This window comes from Oryctolagus cuniculus, chromosome 1 (genome assembly GCF_964237555.1).
Source record: "Oryctolagus cuniculus chromosome 1, mOryCun1.1, whole genome shotgun sequence".
In the NCBI taxonomy this organism is placed as follows: Eukaryota; Metazoa; Chordata; class Mammalia; order Lagomorpha; family Leporidae; genus Oryctolagus; species Oryctolagus cuniculus.
In genome coordinates this window covers 167,354,562-167,376,432 of record NC_091432.1, presented here as the reverse complement: position 1 = coordinate 167,376,432, position 21,871 = coordinate 167,354,562, and the positions used below count along the sequence as shown (strand labels likewise).

Below are 21,871 nucleotides of genomic sequence, written 5' to 3'. Positions count from 1 at the left end.
CAGCATTGGGGAGGGTGGCACTGTCTTGATTTTCACAGGCTTTCTTTCTCCCTTAGCAGTATCCCAGCACAAAGGAATGGTGATCAACACACAGCTCTTACTGGACACTCAGTCTGCGGCTGGCATTGTACTAAGTATTCTACATACATTCTTTGAACCACTGCACGCTTATCTTCCACTGTACAGATAAAGCAGTGCTCAAATGTTTGTTCTCTGTTTCTATTCTTGGAATTCAGGTTTCAGGCTTTCCCTCGGCTGTTCTCCCTCCATGTTCTAACTCAGCACTCAGAGCAAAGTCCAATTTATTTATTTTATTTGAAAGGCATTGTTACAGAGAGATAGAGAAAGAGAGAGGTCTTCCATCCGCTGGTTCACTCCCCAAATGGCTGCAACTACCAGAGTGGGGCTTATCAGAAGCCAGGAGTCAGGAGCTTCTTCCAAGTCTCCCACGTCGGTGCAGGGGCCCAAGGACTTGGGCCATATTCCATTGCTTTCCCAGGCCATAGCAGAGACCTGGATCAGAAGTGGAGCTGCTGGGACAAATGGGATGCTGGCACTGCAGGTGGTGGCTTTACCAGATATGCCAGGTGCTGACCCCAAGGCCATTTCTTTCAAAGTTTTCCTGACAACAGCAGCTGCAACAGCCTCCCTCCACACTGCCACAGGTTCTATTTTATTTCATTCAGAGCACTATCTCAAATCTTCTGACTGGTTTGTTAGTTCCCTCTGATGATCTGCCTCCACCACCGGATTCCATCATCCATCTGCCTCCACCACTAGACTTTACACTCCAAGCTGCCTCTTGTTGACCGCAACATCCTCTGAGTCCCCAGGAGAACAGCACGCGTTCTGAGTAGACAATACATACTTGAGGAACGCCTTTCTGAAGGCGAGTCGTGAGCCTGTGTTCGGCGCTCGGCAGAGTAAAAGTGGCAGCTACTTTTTGAGCGGGAAAGTGTGATCCTGGGAGGTAACAGACACCTCTCACTGGATGTGTGACTTAAGGCTCCTCACTCCGTGGAAAGCAAAGTTTCTCTCCTTTGAGACCAGGAAGGCCTCCAGCCTCCTTGTCACCTCCTGTGATTCTGCACAGTGAGGGGAAAGAGAGGCCAGGAGGAGGAGGGGAAGGAGGAGGAAGAGGAAGGAGACAGGGGAGGGAAGAGGGTGTCCAGTGATCCCGGGGAACAGAGGGGGAGGGGAGCACGAGCGGCACCGAGTGGAGCCTGCCGAGTTGGCTAGGGGGCTGGTGATGCGCAGGAGAGGGTCTCGCAGGGAACAGGGGACGTGGGGGACTAACGGGGGGTTGGGGCGGGGGCGAGTGCAGCCTGGCTACCAACAGACGCCAAGCAGCGATTGCGGCAGAGGGGGGCGCACGTGGGGTTGCCAAGGGTGAACGGAGGAAAGCGCAGCCCACACGGCTGGAATCTGGAGCGACCGCGCCCCGGAGTCCGGAGGCGCGAGGGTGAATCTGAGGGGAGGGAGGGGGCAGGCAGAGGTCTTGGAGGAGGCCTCCGGGAGCCCCGGAGGCAGAGTGGAGCAAAGGGTGCAGAGCAGAGCGGGCGGGTGGGCCGGCGGCGCGGAGGGCGCAGGTGGCCTACGGACACGGGAGGGCTCGCAGGGGGCGCGGCTTACGCGGGTGGAGTGGGCCGGGCCGGGCCGGGCGCGGGCAAGGGGCGCGCTGGGGTCCGAGGGGCGGGCGCTGCGGCGGGCCGGGCGCGGGCGGGGCGTGGCGGCCGGGGTGGCGGTCGCTTCACTTCCGGGAGCGCCTGGGCGCCGCCGCCGCCTGCTCGCATAGCTGCCAGCGGGCCCGGGGCCGCCGAGCCGGCGAGCGCGCAGGCCAGGCCGAAGCTCCGGTGCCAGCGCGGCTGGGGTCTGTCTGTGGCCATGGGGGCGTCCGCTCGGCTGTTGCGCGCGGTGATCATGGGAGCGCCGGGCTCGGGCAAGGGCACCGTGTCTTCGCGTATCATCAAGCATTTCGAGCTGAAGCACCTCTCCAGCGGGGACCTGCTGCGACAGAACATGCTGCGAGGCACAGGTGGGAGCCCAGGCCGGGACGGTGGCTGGCCGCGGAGCTGAGGCGGGCGCAGCACTTCAGTGCTTCTGCAGCCCCGGGGGGAGACTTCAGGACAGAGACCTCCGTGGGCACTAAGGGCGGGTGGTGGGGCAAACTGACTAGGCAGCTAGGACGCGCTCCAAGTTCAAAGGGGAAAGGAAACGACTTGGCTTTGTTTGAGAGGCACGTCCAGTCCCTGGGCGCAGTCGCTCCGGTGGGTCCCGGAGCTTAGCTTTGGTTTATTCTTCATGTGCCCTTGTACATGGAAAACTGGCATTAGCCCTGCTGGTATTTGCTCGTGCTCTTGCCTTTTTTACTTTTATCTTTTAACCCTATGTATGGGATCTTGTAGTTCTGACCTTACCCCATAATCTCAAGGTCAAGTTTTATTTACCCTCATTGCACGCACAACATTGGCTTAGATTTTGATACCCCAGGAGATTTCTTAGACACGAAAACTATTCTTGTGCGTGGTTGCATAAAAGATTGTTTGTCATGCCAGATTCATTCTTACATCTCAGCACAAAGTCCAGCCAACCAGCTGCACACTTTGCTGGGGGGTAAATTTGTGGTCTGTAAATTCTATCTTAAGAAGGCTATTTTTAAAAAAATCATCGGTAGGATGAATTTGTTTCCTCAAAAGTGTTGACCTTTACTTTCTAAAACAGAACACATAATGCTTGCAGGAGTCAGAAAAGAAAGGATTGGAAACAGGGCAGAATGCAAAACATAAAAAGTAAAGAGCTCTCATTCCCTGGCAGTCTCAGAATTCAGAAGGCAACAGTGTGTTTCCTTCTAGAAATGTTTATTTGTGTGCAACAATATGAGTATATCCTTTATTTCATCTTATGTACTATGTAATCATACTGTGTATGTACTCCTCACCAGTGTATTTTCAGTATATATCTGAGATATATTTCCACATGAAGAAAAAGAAGCCCATTTAATTCTGTTTGTATAGTTATCTGTTTACTAAATCTGCTCTGAATATTTAGCCAATCCCCTTTTGATGGGCATTTAGGTTATTTCCCGGAGAGGCTTTTTTGTTTGTTTCAAGTGTACATTCAAATGAAACAAACAAGCAGCAGTCAGCCCAGTGTTTTGTTTTGTTTGTTTGTTTGTTTGTTTTAATCTCTTGGAGTTATTTGGCTTAATATCTGCATTTCTGGCATAGTACTAGATTTCTCCTCTCATATTAACCTTATGAAATAGTAGAGTGTTTTGTAGTTAATTAAACTTCACTAAAGGGTTACACTGTTTAACTTGTTTGCTGAATATTCTTGGTGCACCATATTGGAGTAGTTAGAGACAGTAAAGAATCCCCAGTACTGCACACTCCAGCTGGTTGGGGTCAAGTTAACCAAAGTACAGGAAGTAAAGGATCCTTTGGGGATTCTCTGAAAAATTACTGCGCAGTGAAGCACCCTGTGGTTAGGGAACAGCTTCTGTAGAAAGTGTTCGTTAGTTTATGGAGACACAACACATTGGTAAATTTAAAAGCCGATTAAATAACTTTCTATAAAATTCACCTTGCTTATCCTTGACACTCCTTGACTGCCTTCTTCCTTCTGGTTCCACAGCCTAAACCAAGAGTCTAGCAGGAAGGAGAGAATCATGGGAAGAAGTGCAACTGGCCTTAGGTGCCTGCACATTCTGCAGTCTTTCTGGGCAATACTTTAATAAGAAAAGCAGAAAAATGAAATTTGGGGAAGGATCATGGGATTGTTATTACAGGAGTTCTATATCTCAATAATAATAATATATTCTCAATAAATATTTGTGAATGAATTGGGTTAAGCCCCACAGAGGCAGATTATACAGAGAAGTGTAATCTTTTCTTTTTTTTGAGGTTTATTTGTTTATTTATTTGAGAGGTAGAACTACAGACAGTGAGAGGGAGAGAAAGAGAGAAAGGTCTTCCTTCCATTGGTTCACTTCCCTAGTGGCCGCTACGGCTGGCGCTGCTCCAATCCGAAGCCAGGAGCCAGGTGCTTCTTCCTGGTCTCCCATGGGGTGCAGGCGCCCAAGCACTTGGGCCATCCTCCACTGCCTTCCTGGGCCACAGCAGAGAGCTGGACTGGAAGAGGAGCAGCCAGGATTAGAACCAGCGCCCATATGGGATGCCGGTGCTGCAGGTGGAGGATTAACCTGTGCCACGGCGCCGGCCCCAAGATGTGTAATCTTTAAAAACAAAACAAAACAAAAAAACCCCTGCTTAATGTTTTCTGATACTGAAAGTGAAGCACACTTATTATGAAGGAAGAAAAATATGTCATGAAAACATAAAAAAGGAAAATTAAGATCCCTCGAGGCTGGCCCTGTGGCATAGCAGGTTAAGCCACCACCAGCAGCCTATGGACAGTAGCAAACCAGGAGTACCTATCGGCCACCACAGGACCCTGCAGTTGGGAAATTTGAGTCTGGTCCTTAGATGTTTGGTCTAAATCTGTCATTTAAAGATGAGGAAACTGAATTCAGAAGAGGTTAAAGAACTTGCTCGGGCTAGCATTGTGGAATAGCTGGTAAAGCCGCTGCCTGTGCTGCCGGCATCCCGTAAGGGCACCGTGTGTCCCAGCTGCTCCACTTCCAATCCAGCTCCCTGTTAATGGCAGCAGAAGATGTCCCAAGTGTTTGGGATCCTGCCACCCACATGGAAGATCCAGATGAAGCTCATGGCTCCTGGCTTCAGCCTGGCCAAGGAATGGCCCTTGCAGCCATCTGGGGAGTGAACCAGCAGATGGAAGATCTCTCTCTCTCTCTCTCTCTCTCTCTCTCCCCCTCCCACTCTCTCTATAACTCTGACTTTCAAATAAATCCATTTTAAATAAATAAATGAAAAAGAAAGAACTTGCTCAGGGGCCAGTGTTGTGGCATAGCTGGTTAAGCAGCCACCTGCAACACCAGCATCTCCTATGGGCATTGGTTTGAGTCCCTACTTCTGCCTTCCCATACGTTTCCCAGCTAATGCACCTGTGAGGGCAGCAGAAGATGGCCCAAGTACTTCAGCCTCTACCACCCACACAGGAGACCTGGATGGAGGTCCAGGCTCCTGGCTTTGTCCTGATGTAGCTCTGGTCATTGCGGCCACTTGGGAGTGAACCAGTGGATGGAAGATCTCTTTTTCTCTCTGTCTCCATGTAACTCTACTTTTCAAATACATTTTTAAAAATCTTTAAAAATTTTTTCTGTACTAAGATTATCTCATGAACCTCAATTTGTGAAATACTGCATAGTGGAAAGAGCCTTGTTCTCATCTGTATGTCTGAGGAGTTGAACTCAGTAGATAATCTTCAAGACCTTGGTCAGCTCCCATGTTCCTATGTGTCTAACAAAACATAATGTATACCCAGTGAGCACAGGTGTGCCTAATTACAATGATATTGATGAGACAGCAGGTTTTTTTTTTTTTTAATAAAGGTTTATTTATTTATTTGAAAGGCATAGTTACGGAGAGAGAGAGAAGGATGGAGAGAGATCTTCCATCTGTTGGTTCACTCCCCAAATAGTCCCAACTGCTGGAGCTGGGCCAACCCAAAGCCCGGAGCCAGGAGCCTGGAGCCTGGCCTCACATGCGGGTGCAAGGGCTCAAGCACTTGGGCTATCCTCTGCTGCTTTCCCAGATGCATCAGAAGAGAGGTGGATTGGAAGTGGAGCAGCCAGGATTCAAATTGGTGCCCATATGGGATGCTGGCACTGCTGGTGGTGGCTTAACCCGCTGCTCCACAGCGCTGGCCCAACAGTTTATTTTTGTAATGGTAAAAAAATAATGATTTTTAGTAGGCCACACATTTACTTTTTTTGGGATTCCCCAAATCAGAAAGAATATTTAGTGAAAAGATCTTTCCAGGACATTTCATGCACATATAACCAGATGCTTCCCTCTGTATATTTTACACAAATCACAGCACCCATTACTCTGTACCTTCAACAATACAACTTTCCATAAGGAGTACTCCATTTCCATTTTTTTTTCGGACAGTTTTATTGAAATATGATTGATATACCATATAACTTACCTTTAAAATGTACAATTCAGGGGCTGGCGCTGTGGCGTAGTGGGTAAAACCACTGCCTGCAGTGCTGGCGTCCCATATGGGCACTGGTTCGTGTCCCAGTTGCTCCTCTTCCAATCCAGCTCTCTGCTATGGACTGGGAAAGCAGTGGAGGATGGCCCAAGTGCTTGGGCCCCTGCACCCACATGGGAGGCCCAGAAGAAGCTCCTGGATCCTGGCTTCGGATGGGCCCAGCTCCAGCTGTTGCAGCCATTTGGGGAGTGAACCAGTGGATGAAAGATCTCTCTCTCTCTACCTCTGCCTTGTTAGTAAAATGGTGCCATCTTCCTAAACCTAGCCTGGCTTACTAGAAGTCAGGTGACCAAAGAGCCCAATCACAAGTTTCTGCTCAACTCCCACCCTGTTGGGATTTGCCTCTCCCACTTCCTTACCTCTGTAAGGCTATATAGGACCTGTTCTCCCAGTACCAGGTGGTGGTTCTCTCTGTGCACAGGGAGGCGGCCTGTCGGGTTTTCCCCACCCAACAATAAACCTTTTCCCTTACTTTGGTGTTGGGTGTGTTTGGTGGTGGCCTTTCCTTTCATGCCTCCCTGTAAATCTGCCTTTCAAATAAATAAATCTTTTTAAAAAATGTGCAATCAGTGGATCTTTGTATATTTAGAGTTGTGCAACTATCAGCAAAACAAATTTTAGAACATTCCTATCACTCATAAAGGAAATCATACCTATTAGTCATGTCCACTCCTGCCCCACCCTGCCCCACCTGAGCCTGTGGCAACACTAATCCACCTTCTTTCTTGATTTGCCTATCCTGGACATTTAAATGGAATGCTGCAGTATGTGGCCTTTTCTGTCTGGCTTCTTTTCATTTCTTTTTTTTTTTGACAGGCAGAGTGGACAGTGAGAGAGAGAGACAGAGAGAGAAAGGTCTTCCTTTGCCGTTGGTTCACCCTCCAATGGCCGCCGCTGCAGCCGGCGCACCGCGCTGATCCGATGGCAGGAGCCAGGATCCAGGTGCTTTTTCCTGGTCTCCCATGGGGTGCAGGGCCCCAGCACCTGGGCCATCCTCCACTGCACTCCCTGGCCATAGCAGAGAGCTGGCCTGGAAGAGGGGCAACCGGGACAGAATCCGGCGCCCCGACCGGGACTAGAACCCGGTGTGCCGGCGCCGCAAGGTGGAGGATTAGCCTATTGAGCCACGGCACCGGCCCTTCTTTTCATTTCGAATGGTGCTTTCAAGAATCACCCATATCGTGGCATGTACTAGTACTTTACTACCTTTTTTTTTTTTTTGCTGAATAATAATCTATGGTGTGAGTATATCATTTTTACTTATCCATTAATGAGTTGGATAAATAAATAAATAAATAAAGGACATTTGGGTTGTTTTCTCTTTTTCCATTATTTTCTATACTATATATATTTTATGTATTTTTGTACCATAAAATGTTAAGGGACAGTTTTTAAAAGATAATCTTGATAATGAGTGTTGTCTCGAAGAAAGAAGTCTTCCATGGATCCACCAACTACAGAACGCGTGCTCGGTAATGGTGAGGCAGAGCTAGTGGACTTCACTGGAAGAGCTCACCTCCCCGTGGGCCCAGGGGAAGGTGGGTGGATGGACACACCTACTAGTCAGCCCAGCCTGCCATAACTGAGTACCAGAGTGGGGACTAAAGAAACAGAATTTATTTTCTTATAGTTCTGGAGCCTAAGATTCCAAGTTCAAGGTGCTGCCAGAGTTGGTTTCCGGTGGGTCTTTTCTCTCTAGCCTTCTCACCTTGTTCTCACCTGGTCTTTCCTTTGTGCTGCTGGGACCTCTTCTGTTTATAAGGACGATGATCCTATCAGATTAAGCACTTGTCTTTCTGACCTCGTTTAACCTTAATTACCTCCTTAAAGGCCCTATTTCCAAACACAGTCACATGGAGTGTTAAGAGTTTCAGTTTGCATTTGGGTGGGACACAGTTTGATCCACAGCACCGTATAAACATATGGTTTCAGCTGTGTCATTAGTGTTCTAACAAAGACAAGTCTAGAGGAAGAAGTTGCTTGCAGTTATCCTGGAGACTGAGGAATGTTCACTGTGAAGGGCCCTTTAAGATATCCCTTGAGGGGCCCGCGCTGTGGCAGAGTAGGTTGAGCATTTATCTGCAGCTCTGGCATCCCATATGGGTACCAGTTTGAGTCCCAGCAGCTCCACTTCTGATCCAGCTCCCTAATGAAGGCCTGGGAAAGCAGTAGAACATGGCCCAAGTGCTTGGGCCCCTGCACCCATGCGGAAGAAACTCCTGGATCCTGGTTTCGGGTTGGCCCAGCTCCGCCAGTGGTGCCATTTGGGGAGTGAACCAATGGATGGAAGACCTCTCTCTTTGTCTCTCCCTCTCTTTGTAACTCTGCCTCTCAACTAAATAAATAAATCTTTAAAAATATAAAAAATAGGCCAGTGCCACGGCTCAATAGGCTAATCCTCCACCTACAGTGCCAGCACCCCGGGTTCTAGGCCCGGTCGGGACACCACGTTCTGTCCCAGTTGCCCCTCTTCCAGTCCAGCTCTCTGCTGTGGCCAGGGAGTGCAGTGGAGGATGGCCCAAGTCCTTGGGCCCTGCACCCGCATGGGAGACCAGGAGAAGCCCCTGGCTCCTGGCTTCGGATCAGCGCGGTGCGCCGGTCACAGCACACCGGCTATGGCTGCCATTGAGGGGTGAACCAATGGTAAAGGAAGACCTTTCTCTCTGTCTCTCTCTTTCTCTCTCTCACTGTCCACTCTGCCTGTCCAAATAAATAAATAAATAAATAAATAAATAAATAAATAAAAAATAAAGATGTATCTTGAAAGCTGAGTAAAAGCTTATCAGACAAAGTGGGGGAGTTTTGGGCTTGGGTGAAGATAAGGAGGATCCACTGTAGGTAGAGCTCCTTGTTGAATCAGGGCGTGGGTTGAGCACAGGGTGCAAATGACAAGACGGGGAGGTAAGATGACTCTGGACTCAAGTGGTTCTTTATGGACTTCTCAAATGGAGATTTCATGCTGTAGCAGAGTGGATGAGAAGGGGAGGCCCCGGAACGGGAATGCTATCTAGTAGGTGCTTTGCTGGAGAGGAGCCACTGGGTGATGGCTGGAGGGAGGACCAGTGGTCAAGGGAGGCTTTTCTTTTCTCTGAACTGTAATCTAGTGAAATAGTCCCTGCAGAAGTATTGCAGTATCTCTGTATCATGAGAATAACATGAACTCCTGTTTAACCACCACCAGAAGGAAAACCAGGGCTTCTGTGATCCCCCCATGGCTCCCTTCCATGCACATCTCTTTTCCGATAACCACTGTGTTGAGTCAAGTCTTTATTATCAGAGAGATTTTTTTTTTAAGCCCTTGGTTGTGTGTAAAACTATCAGTTAATCCACTCTCTGTCATCTTTCTACTTCTATTTTGTTTTGTTTTGACATATTTTTAAAATAAAGTTTTATATAGTTCATTATGTAATGATGCTAAAAGCAGTTCTGGCAGGAACTAGGTTCTTTGTAACCCTTTCTCTTGGCACATGTAAAAGAGAACTGTTATTTATAGGTTAGTCAGGTCCTGCTTTTGTACTTCATAACTGCCCAAACAGTAAATTTGAATAAGCTCATTCAGATATGTGGTGTGGTTGGTTTGGGTCATACTGTTAGAACGACCAGACTTTAAAAGGAGAATCACAATTTAAAATGAGTTTGGCTATTTGATGCCACAGTTAAGCCACTGCTTGGGAAATGCACATTCCATATCTGAGTGCATGGATTCAAGTCCCAGCTCCGCTTCTTACCCAGCTTCCTCCTGATGTGCACCGTGGGAGGCAGCAGTGATGGCTCAAGTACATTTAGGATCCTGGTGTTGCTGTTGCAGGTGTTGCAGGCATTTAGGGGGTAGATCAATAAGTGACATTTTATATAGTAAAGCACATATTTCTCAGACCAGTATCTCTGTGTTTTGAATTTCTGGTTATTGTCCTTACAAGTTGACCTTGACTTTCCTTATTTTTCTGTAACCCTCTTTCCCCTATTTTTGTGTGTAACTGTAGAAAATTAGCTAATTATGAATAATTTACTTTTAAACTACCTTTGTGTTTTTAAGTGTGGAAGCTTCCAAATTTGTTTAATTTTCAAATCAAAAAATAAGCAATATTTGTATGAGAAGTCTATTAAGGCATACTACTAAATTATAGTGGTTAGGTAAAAATTTACCAAATGTCCATGGAATATGCTGGATGGGAGTGAACATTTGAAATGTCATTCCAAACTACGTAGACCTTGAAGTAGGGAGTTGAGTCTTTTTTTTTTTTTTTTTTCTTCTTTGGTAAACTCCAGTGGAAGCACTAAAGACTTCAGAGTTTAATACATACTGTGGATAAATGTCTGTTGATACAGAAAGTTGTTAATGCATTAGTAAATGAAAAACACATAACAGGCATGTGTTGCTTTACAATTGGGATACTTTGGGGTAAATGCATTGTTAGGCAATTTTGTCACTGTGCAAACATCACAGTGTATTTAACAAAAACCTGGATGGAATGTAAGTCAATCATACACCCAGGCCATATGGTAATGCCTACTGCTCCAGGGTTCTGAACCTGGATAGCATGTTACTGTACTGAATACTGTAGGTAATTGTAACACATGTATTTGGTATTTGTGTATAAAACATAATTAAACATGGAAAAGGTGTAGGAAAAGTACTAGGAAAGAGGAATTTTTCAATTCCATTTTAATACTAATGTAGGATCACTGTTCATAATTTAGGATCATTGTTACTTGGTTCATCACTGACCAAAATGCATACAGACTGTATTAGACCATGCATAGAATTTTTCATCTATCTATGTATACACAAAACCTGAAAGCAAAGCATGAAAACTTGAAAGCATAAGTTTTTATATGATCAATTTTTTTTTTTTTTTTTTGACAGGCAGAGTGGACAGTGAGAGAGAGAGACAGAGAGAGAAAGGTCTTCCTTTGCCGTTGGTTCACCCTCCAATGGCCGCCGCGGCCGGCGCGCTGCGGCCGGCGCACCGCGCTGATCCGATGGCAGGAGCCAGGAGCCAGGTGCTTTTCCTGGTCTCCCATGGGGTGCAGGGCCCAAGCACCTGGGCCATCCTCCACTGCACTCCCTGGCCACAGCAGAGGGCTGGCCTGGAAGAGGGGCAACCGGGACAGAATCCGGCGTCCCGACCGGGACTAGAACCCGGTGTGCCGGCGCCGCTAGGCGGAGGATTAGCCTAGTGAGCCGCGGCGCCGGCCTATATGATCAATTTTTAAAAATAAAGATTTATTTATTTGAAAGAGAGGCAGAGGCAGAGAGAGAGATCTTCCATCTGCTGGTTCACTCTCCAAATGGCTGCAATGGCCGGAGCTGGGCTTATCCAAAGCCAGGAGCCAGGAGCTTCTTCCGGGTCTCCCACACAAATGCAGGGACCCAAGGACTTGGCCATCTTCCACTGCTTTCTCAGGCCATAGTAGAGAGCTGGATCGGAAGTGGAACAGCCGGGATTTGAACTGGTGCTGGGATGCCAGTACTGCCGGCCGGAGCTTTAACCCACTTTGTCACAGCGCCAACCCTGAACATTTTTTCCTATGTTGAATTATAAGAGTTTTGGGCCGGCGCCGCGCCTCAATAGGCTGATCCTCTGCCTGCAGTGCGGGCACTCCGGGTTCTAGTCCTGGTTGGGGCACCGGATTCTGTCCTGGTTGCTCCTCTTCCAGTCCAGCTCTCTGCTGTGGCCCAGGAGGGCAGTGGAGGATGGCCCAAGTGCTTGGGCCTTGCACCCGCATGGGAGACCAGAAGCACTTGGCTCCTGGCTTCGGATCAGCGCGGTGCGCTGGCCGCAGCAGCCATTTAGGGGGTGAACCAACAGTAAAGGAAGACCTTTCTCTCTGTCTCTCTCTCACTGTCTACTCTGCCTGTCAAAAAAAAAGAAAAAGAATTATAAGAATTCTTTAGATTTTCCAGACATAAAATCCTTATCAGATTTATGATTTGCAGAAATTTTTTCTCATCCCATGATCACCTTTTAACTTTCTTGATGGTATTCTTTGAAGCACAAAAGTTTTCAATTTTAATAAACTCTAGTTATTAATTTTCCTTTGTTGGTTGTGCTTTTGGTTTCATATCTAAGAAACCACTGTATAATGCCAAGTCATGAAGATTGACAACTATGTTTCTTTTTGATAGTTAGAACTCATACATTTAGATTAGTGTTCCTTATTGAGTTAATTTTTATATAGGTGTGAAATAGGGATCCAGCTTCATATCTGGATGTTTAGTTGGACTTGCAAGATTTGTTGAAAAGATTATTTTTCTTCCCATTAAATTATCTTGGCATCTTTGTTGAAAGTCAATTTACTGGCTGGCATGGGCCCTTTAATTGCTATTTTTAAGTCACAAGTGTGTCCTCTAAGTTCTTAATTCTTTTTCAAGATACACTATTGTGTGTTCCTTGTATTTCCATATGAATTTTAGGATCTGCATGTCAGTTTCTGTAAAGACACCAGCTAGGATTTTGATGTGATTGCACTGAGTCTGAAAATCATTTTCAGGGTATTGCCATCTTAACAATATTGACTGTTATAATTAGTTAATATATTTCCATTTGGCTAGTTTTTTCTGTACTTTCAACAACATCGCAGTTATCAGATAAATTTTGCACTTGTTTTAAAAGATATATCACTGCTTTTCTTGTTCTCTTTAGATAATTATAAATTGAATTCTCTCACCTTCAGATTGTCCATTGATAGTTTTTTTTTTTTTTTACAGGCATACCTATTCATTACTAGATTTCTGTACATGTATTGAACTTGTACACTGCAACTTGTCTGGACTCATTCATTAGATCTACTAGTTTTTATGTGTATTCCTGAAGGTTTTCTATGTACAAGATCATGTTATCTGCAAATAGAGAAAGTTTTACTTTTTTCTTTTTTGGCTACTTTTAAAAAAATTTATTATTTTTTTATTTTAAAAATTTTTATTTATTTATTTGAAAGAGTTACACAGAGAGAGAAGGAGAGGCAGAGAGAGAGGTCTTCCATCCACTGGTTCACTCTCCAATTGGCCGCAAACGGCCAGAGCTGTGCCGATCCAAAGCCAGGAACCTGGAGTTTCTTCAGGTCTCCCCGCGGGTGCAGGGGTTCAAGGACCTGGGCTATCCTTTACTGCTTTCCCAAGCCATAGCAAAAAACTGGATCAGAAGTGGAGCAGCTGGGACTTGAACCAACGCCTATATGGGATGCTGGCACTACAGGTGGCGCCTTTACCCACTATGCCACAGCGCTGGCCCCTTGGCTACTTTTAATTTTGCTTGGTAGACTAATTGCTCTAACCAGAATCTCAAGTACAATATTGAATAGAATTAGAAAGAGCATATCATCTTAAGACTATTCTTATGCTGATTAAAATAACACTTTATTAATTAATCCCCATTGTTTAAATACATTTGTTGTCATTGGCTGGGAGTTTAGAAGGGGTTTAGGCTGAAGAGGCACCAGGACCAGGTTTCAGATCTCAGCCCTGGAATGGCAATTTTTTTCATGTTTTTCCAATCATTCTTAAGGAGGTTGGAGCTCTTAACTCCCTAGAGTATTGATCTAACAGCTGGCGACGGAAAGGTCCGCACATAATTTGTGTGCACCTTTCCAAAGGCCACGTTAGTGAGTCCTGAAGCCCCTTTTCCAAACACAGTTTGTAAGCCCAGCGTGCACTGTCAAAAGGCAGCCAGTTTCCATGTAGTTACATATCATGAATTTGACATTTTAGAATCTGCTTTGAGATCAGTAGGGCAAGTCACACCAATAGTTAAGAAAATGACCCTTTAATCTGACTCCTGTGAATTTATCTAGAAGAAAAGACTAAAGAAAAAAAAAGTGTTAAGGTCTTGATGAATAGCAGTGATGAGGAAAATCCAAGACTAGTTTTCATAAATGTCCAGCAGTCCTGCTGTGATAAAGCATGTTTTTATATATCAAACATGGATACATGAAGTCTAATACAGTGACTAGAAATGATTAGAGCACATCACTGAAAGCTATTTATAAAATATCGCTAAGTGGAAAAAGAACACAAAACTGTATGAATACAGATTACAGTGATGTTACAATTCTGAATGTATAGAAATAGTTTGGTAAGGGAACAAGAAGAAATTAAAATAGTGTTGGGGGGCCGGCACTGTGGTGCAGTGGGTTAAAGCCCTGGCCTGAAGTGCTGGCATCCTATATGGGCACCGGTTCAAGTCCCAGCTGCTCCACTTCCAATCCAGCTCTCTGCTGTGGCCTGGGAAAGCAGTAGAAGATGGCCCAAGTCCTTGGGCCCCTGCACCCACGGGGGAGACCCGGAAGAAGCTCCTGGCACCTGGCTTCGGATTGGTGCAGCTTCGACCGTTGTGGCACATGGGGAGTGAACCAGCAGATAGAAGACCTCTCTCTCTCTGTCTCTACCTCTCTCTGTAACTGTCTTTCAAACAAATAAATCTTAAATTAAAAAAAATAATGTTGGACAAGAATGACATAAAGTTGTTAGTATGCTAAAATTGTTTAGCATAAACTCTTCTAAAGAGTGTTAATTAATAATAAAAATGTAATATTACAGTATTAATCTGGCCAAAAATTTAATTGTACTCATCTTTTGAGCAATACCTATTTTAGAGGATTAGGAAAAAAATATCTCTTTATATAACATATGACAGCCCCAGGCACTTAAACTGAGCCATTTCAAAATAATGACTATTTAAAATTCTTATTAAAAAGAAGAAACTAGGGACCGGCGCTGTGGCGCAGTGGGTTAAAGCCCTGGCCTGAAGTGCTGGCATCCTATATGGGCACCAGTTCAAGTCCCGGCTGCTCCTCTTCCGATCCAGCTCTCTGCTATGGCCTAGGAAAGCAGTAGAAGATGGCCCAAGTCCTTGAGTCCCTGCACCTGAGTGGGAGACCCAGAAGAAGCTCTTGGCTCCTGGCTTCGTTAGCTCAGCTCTGGCCATGACGGTCATTTGGGGAGTGAACCAACAGAATGGAAGACCTCTCTCTCTGACTCTACCTTTCTCTCTGTAACTCTGTTTTTGAAATAAATAAAATATTTTTTTAAAAAAAGAAAATGATTTCAGCTATTCTATATTTTTGTGATAGAAAAACAACAAAAAATAGAAATACATAAAAAAGAAACATTATTCTGCCACACAGAGACAACTACTGTTTAAATATTGGTCTATAGATTTGCATATTTTTGTCTATACATTTATATCTATATGTTCTACATAGTGGAAGAGTTGTAATAGATTTGGATTATTTTGTAATCTGTTTTTATGAGAAAATCTAATGACGCTTACTTCCTTATGGGTGTGATATCCAGAAGTCCCTTTTAGGCAGCCAGTTCCTTGGGATCTAGAATGGGATAAAACAAATGCACTTACTGATTTTTCCCTCTTTTGCTGTAGAAATTGGTGTGTTAGCCAAGACTTTCATTGATCAAGGGAAGCTCATTCCAGATGATGTCATGACTCGGCTGGCCCTTCATGAGCTGAAAAATCTCACCGAGCACAGCTGGCTGTTGGATGGTAAGTGGAGGAGCCCTGGGCACTCAGCTGCCCCCAGATGGTGAACTCTGCTGGAGAATGAGCAGTTCATGTGCTGTGGATGGACATCAAGGATGGCAGTTGGGGGCCTGAATTCTGCCCTTCACTGCCCAGAGGCCTTGGAACCGTCACATTCTCTGGGCCTCTGTCTTTGTTGGGATAATAAAGGAGAGTGGAGCAAGTGATTTCTAAGCTCCCTTCAGATGTAATTTTAGTTCCTTCCTCCCTCCTTGGGGAATATCTTATGATGAAGGAGGATCTCCAGAAAAGAAGGAAGGCCCAGGAGTAACTTGCAATAGTAAGCTGTAAATTTTCCCCAGCCAGAGGTGTGGCAGGATCTTTCAGGATAGCTTGATTTTTTTTTTTTTTTTTTTTTAGTTTCTAATCATTGCTTTGTTGATACCAAGAGGCACAGGAGATTTGTTTTTTAATAAGTAAAGCCTTTCTTTTGAGACTGAAGTCATAACTTCCTGTTTTGGGAGGGGGTAAACTAATCTAGCCTTGCTATTTATATATTCTTCTCTCCCACTTAACTCCATTCCCCTTCACACGCGCCTGAACTGAGTGCTGCCCTCACACAGCCTGGCAGCCCTGTTGCTGGCTTTACCCAAGAAGGCATGGGATTTTTAAGGTTCCAAGTGGATTAGGCTGTATGAGGAAGGTGAAGGGAAGGACAAACGAGGGAGAGGTTGGGCAGAAAACACTTACTCTGGTTTGTTGGAGTTGGATCAGAAAGAAAAAAAAATTAGTTTTTCCTATGGTCCACTGACCATGCCTGCCAGTGTTTGCACAGAACCTGGAGGTCTCAGAAATTCCTGAAACATTTAATGATGGCTTCTGGGGCATGGAGACTATGCTATGAGGTATGCTATGAGGTACCTTTTATCAGGCGTTGTTTGTTTATTCTTTACCCAAATTGACTTGGTACCTTCTGCATGCTAAAAACTATTCTAATCACCGGACCTAAACCTAAACTAAATCCTTGCCCACATGGAAAGTACACTCTAGCAAGACACAAATAATGAATAAAAATGCAAATAAATGCAGACACCAGCGAGTGCTTTGAGGGAAACTAAAAGTTGATGTGATTAGTGAGTAATGTGGGCAGGAGGTTGCTACTTACTGCCTTCTTTTAAAATTTAAATAAAGAATATAGATACATGGTTCAAAATTCAAAAGCTTTACTTTAAAACATTAAAAAGTTTAACTGACTTTTTTTTTTCGGTGTGTGTGAGATGGGAGGGGCTTAGGAGCATTTCCAAATATGAGGAGTCTGATATAAGTGGAGAATCAAGTCATTGTAGGCTACAGGGACAGGGGCCCAGCCCAGCTCAGGAAAGTGGCAAGTCCTCCCTGAGACCAGTCCTCTGTCACCAGTGGGGGGAAGAGCAGGAATGGGACAAAGACAAAGCCACATGGGAAGGGCCTGGAATGTGGGCACATTTATTGTTTTGCTTTTTGTCATTGTTTTATTGCAAGAATACCTTTTCCTTTTAAAAATTAAAAAGGATATAAATGTATAAGAGAAAGATTCAAAGTCCTCAATGATCACATCCCTTAGGAACAACCAGTTTTAATTGCTTTGTATATAATTTAAACAGGATTTTTTTCTATAGTGATAAAATTTGAATATATACACATTCATGTATATATCTGGTACATTATGTGAGGTAAGGTTCCAGCCACCTATTGCTAAGTCATATATAGAATTACTATTTTTTCTTTATGTAATATGCAGACATACACAACACAAACATAAACCACTTTTCTTCATTTTGCTTTTTCACTGAATTAATCAGTGTTTGACAGGTGGATTTGCCTCACTGAAATAAAAGATACATGAGCTTGCATTTTGCTTTTGGATCATACTTTTTTTTTTTTTTTTTAAATTTTTATTTGACAGAGTTATAGACAGTGAGAGAGAAAGACAAAGAGAAAGGTCTTCCTTCCATTGGTTCACTCCCCAAATGGCCACTAAGGCCAGCGCTGCGCCGATCCGAAGCCAGGAGCCAGGTGCTTCTTCCTGGTCTCCCATGAGGGTGCAGGGACCCAGGCACTTGGGCCATCCTCCACTGCACTCCCGGGCCACAGCAGAGAGCTGGACTGGAAAAGGGGCAGCTGGGACTAGAACCGGCACCCATATGGGATGCCGGCGCCATAGACGGAGGATTAACCAAGTGAGCCACGGTGCTGGCCCTGGATCATACTTTTAATTCATACCCTCTGAGGCACATTTGGGTTGCATTTAATTTTCAGTGTTCTACAGGATACTGCAAAGAATACCCTTGATCTTGTTGCTTCTCTTAGTTGAGGGTATTTTGATTCAACATGTCACTTGTTCTTATTAAATGTACTAGTGCTGTTTTCACCAGGATCACTTCAGTGTAAATTTTATAATAAATACATGGCTTATTAATTGAATTTGAGGACTGTATGAAGTCTTAGAGATTGATCTTTTGGCATTATAAGCTTTCTTTGGGGGATATTTCCTCCAAATATAAGTTCCCTGGACAGTCTCAGCCATTTTCTTTGCTATACTGGCAAAGCTTTTCCATTAAACAAGAAAATGCAATTTTTTAAGTATTTCTAGCTCTTGCAAATTATCACATGTGCAGTTTTAACCTTCATCACTTGGAAAATGTGTTATTTCTACCAAGTTTAATTTTCCTTGGTATTGTGGACAAAATGGTTTTAGTAACAACATTTTAGTCAAAAATTTGGGCTCTCAAATAGCCTGACTTTCCTAACATACTTGGGCCTGTTTCTGGATTCACTAGTCAGTGACATTTGCCTTTCTGTGTCTTTGAACTTGAGCTATACATGTCGAGTATCCCTTCTCTAAAATGCTTGGGACTAGAAATGTCCAGGGTTTTGGAGTTTTTGAGATCTGGGAATATTTGCACAGACTTTAACAGTTAAGCACCTCTAATTGAAAATCTCAAATACAACATTTTGAAATATTTTCAGTGCCAAGCAAATTCAGACTTGGGCGGCAGGCTTTTGGAGCAATGTTTAAGACACTGCTTGGGATACCTGCATCCCATACTGGAGTACATGTTCTGCTTCCAATTCCAGCTTCCAGCAATGCACACCCTAGAAGGCAGTAGGTAGTGTCCCAAGTATTTGGGTCACTGCCACCTACCAGGGAAGCCTGGATTAAGTTTTGTCACCTGGCTTGGGTCTAGCCCAGTCCCAGCTATTTCAGGCATTTGGGGAGCAAATAAGCAAATGGGAGATCTTTGTCTCTGGTCATTCTTTCTCTTTGCCTTTCAAATAAAATGAAAAAAATTATATTTAAAAATTTTTAGATTTTGGAGCATTTTGGATTTGATATTTTTTAGGGGGGCTTATAAATTGGTCTGTTAGGGCTTGTTCTGCATTAATTGTTTTCTTTTAGCTAAACTTTAAAATCATTTTGTCATATTCCAAAAATGGCCTTTTGAGGCTTTTCAGTGACATTGATGAGTTCAGCTTTTGATTGCAGGCAGGAGAAAGTAGATGCCCCAGTTAGAAGGCCACAAGGCAGGATGAATCCTCCCCTGTCCAGGGGCCCATCTGCCTTTTGTTCTGCTTAGCCCTTAAATTGTTGGATGAAGCTTATCCGCACTAGGGATGCAGTATGTTTTGATCAGTCTGCCCATCTGAATGTTGTTATACAAAAACACCCTCTCAGATGTATACTGAATACTGACCAAATATCTGGGCACCCTATGGTCCAGTCAAGTTGACACAAAAAATTAACATCACAGCTGCACTATAGCTATGATAAGCTTACCTGGTGTTCTGTTGTTCAGGTTGCTCACCGTTAATTCTTTGTCTTTCTGCTTTCTTTCCACTCTCTACATTCCTTTTTTCCATTCTTGCTTCTCCCTCCTTCTCATTTTTTTTCTTAATCTTATAAAGGTTTTCCAAGGACACTCCCACAGGCAGAAGCCCTGGACAGAGCTTATCAGATAGACACCGTGATTAACCTGAATGTGCCCTTTGAGGTCATTAAGCAACGCCTTACTGCTCGCTGGATTCACCCAGCCAGTGGCCGTGTCTACAACATTGAGTTCAACCCTCCCAAAACTGTGGTGAGTAGTTGTGGTGGAAGTACCACATAGCAGATTGTCCCCAAGTCACCCTGCCCTCTCAGACGTTAAGTTTTGTGAACTTGGAAATCCTCTCTTGATTAAAACTCCTATTCTCAGGGTACTTGGGGTAGTTGATGATCTAGTTCACTCAGCCTGGTGGTAAAGGCATCCCAGGAGCAACAGGGGTTTGTTATTCATTCAAAAGCACTTACTGACTTCCCACTCCGTGCCAGGGAGTGTGTTAGGTGTTGGGGATGGTGTTTGGTGTGAGGAATCTCAACTGAGATTCCCAGGCTACAGCTGAATCTTGTGTGTGTGTGTGTGTGTGTGTGTATAATTACTGAGTTCCTGCTTAGAAAACCCTTTACGCTAAGCAGAAAGTGATTGATTTAAAAGTTGTCACAAGTTTGTGCCAGGTGCTTGCGTAGAGATAACTGTTTTAACATTACTGACCTGCTTTTAAGATCCTTCAGAAATGTGATGTTAAATGCCAGTCCTTCCTCACTCCTGTTTAGGGCATTGATGACCTGACCGGAGAGCCTCTCATTCAGCGTGAGGACGACAAGCCAGAGACGGTCATCAAGAGACTGAAGGCATACGAGGCTCAAACGGAGCCGGTCCTGGAATATTACCGGTGAGCTTTTGCTTTTCCTAACTTCTCTTGCATAGTGAAGCACTCAGTGAATCTTTGATTTTTCCTATACTTTCCAGTTGAAATGTTAATGCTAGACCCAAGACCCAATTTGAATTAGGTTAAGCAATAAGGGACATTCATTAGCTTGTATGGCAGAGAAGTCCAGAGGTGGCCTGGGCTTCAGTCACTCCTGGCTTTGATCAGAGCTGTGCTGTTCTCTTAGCTTTGTCCTCAGGCTTCCTGTGTGGCTGCAGCCATTGCTATCAACAGCCAAGGCCTCCTCTCTCCTGAAGGGCTGAGGAGTAGGCTTTTCCCCAGTGAACAAAAACCCCAAGCATCATTCAGATTGAACCAATTGAACAGCCCTTGTCAGGGAATGCCTGGCACTACTGTAGGCCAGCTCACTCCCCATGTCAGCTGGCATTCTTGAGGAGCTTATATTCTGATATGGCTTTGTCTGCTCTTCAGGGAATCCACAGCACACAACAAATATGGGAGTCATACGACTTCAGGTTTGACTCAGGCTAAGAAACGGTCCTGTCTCCTTCCTTATTCAGCTCCTTCTTCCCCTTATCCTTCATTCCTTCACTTATGGAATCATGATCAGTGTCAAGGTGGTACAGCGTCGTCCTTACAGCCCAGACACTGAAGTTCAAGTCCCAGGTCCCCACTCAGTCAACATGGCTTTAACTTTTGCTTGACCTCTGCCTCTTTTCTCCTTTATAAAATTGAGATGAGAATAGAGGGCTGAAAGATTTGAGTTAATATGTATAACTTTTAGAATCCTGCCTAACACATCGTAAGCATTAGGTAAATATTAGTTGTTGATATGGGTGTTACTGTTGTGATAGAAATAAGTATACAGTGAAACCTGAAGCAGCAGTCTCCAAGCTACTTAAGTAGTTATTTCTGGAGGGTGAAATTAGCAAAAGAGTTGGCATTTGATGTTTGACAGTAACTGTTACTATGATTTTATGATTTGTATAATGAGCCTGGCTCTGCCATCACCAGCTCTGTGGCCCTGGGCAACATATTAACCTATGTGCCACAAATTCCTTATTTATAAAATCAACCAATATTATAATAGTATCTGCTTTATAGGGCTGTTAAGGGAATTGAGAGAAGGCGGGGAAACACTTAGAACATCCCAGGCATCTCTTAAGTCACTCTGTCATTGTTATTTACTCTGTGTGACACTGTACTAGACCCTTGGTCTACCCAGACGTTTAGACCCAGTCTCCACCAGGCTCTAACTCACTTTCTGTACGTGCATGACACAACATTTACCATGCAGTGTGACGCGTGCTTATAGTAATTGGGAACTGAATTCACCCTAGCTTAAGCAAAAGAGAAATCTCTTGGTCACCTCATGAAAATAAAAAGTCCAAAGGTCTGTGGCTGGGTCCAATGGTTGAAAAAGTACCATGAGGCCCCAGTCACTCTCAGCTCCATTCTCCGGTGCTGGCTTCAGCCTCAGGTGGGCTCTCGCTGTGGGACAGCCCCTC

The 21,871-nt window shown here is 44.6% G+C and overlaps 1 protein-coding gene and 1 long non-coding RNA gene across 3 annotated transcripts in view; one reads left to right on the top strand and one right to left on the bottom strand.

Annotated features, from left to right (window-relative positions):
* AK3 (adenylate kinase 3) overlaps positions 1-21,871 on the top strand; it is a 47,190-nt gene that overhangs the window by 21,366 nt on the left and 3,953 nt on the right. The window contains 4 exon segments of one of the 2 annotated variants that reach the window (NM_001082114.1): positions 1,885-2,035; positions 15,519-15,638; positions 19,560-19,732; positions 20,248-20,366. In NM_001082114.1, the coding sequence (NP_001075583.1) occupies positions 1,885-2,035; positions 15,519-15,638; positions 19,560-19,732; positions 20,248-20,366 (563 nt within the window). 2 annotated transcript variants of the gene reach the window in all.
* LOC138844282 (uncharacterized) lies at positions 297-1,727 on the bottom strand. Its single transcript, XR_011379849.1, has 3 exons — positions 1,633-1,727; positions 869-1,085; positions 297-530 (listed from the first exon to the last, which is right to left on the bottom strand). It is a non-coding gene; the product is annotated as an uncharacterized lncRNA (long non-coding RNA).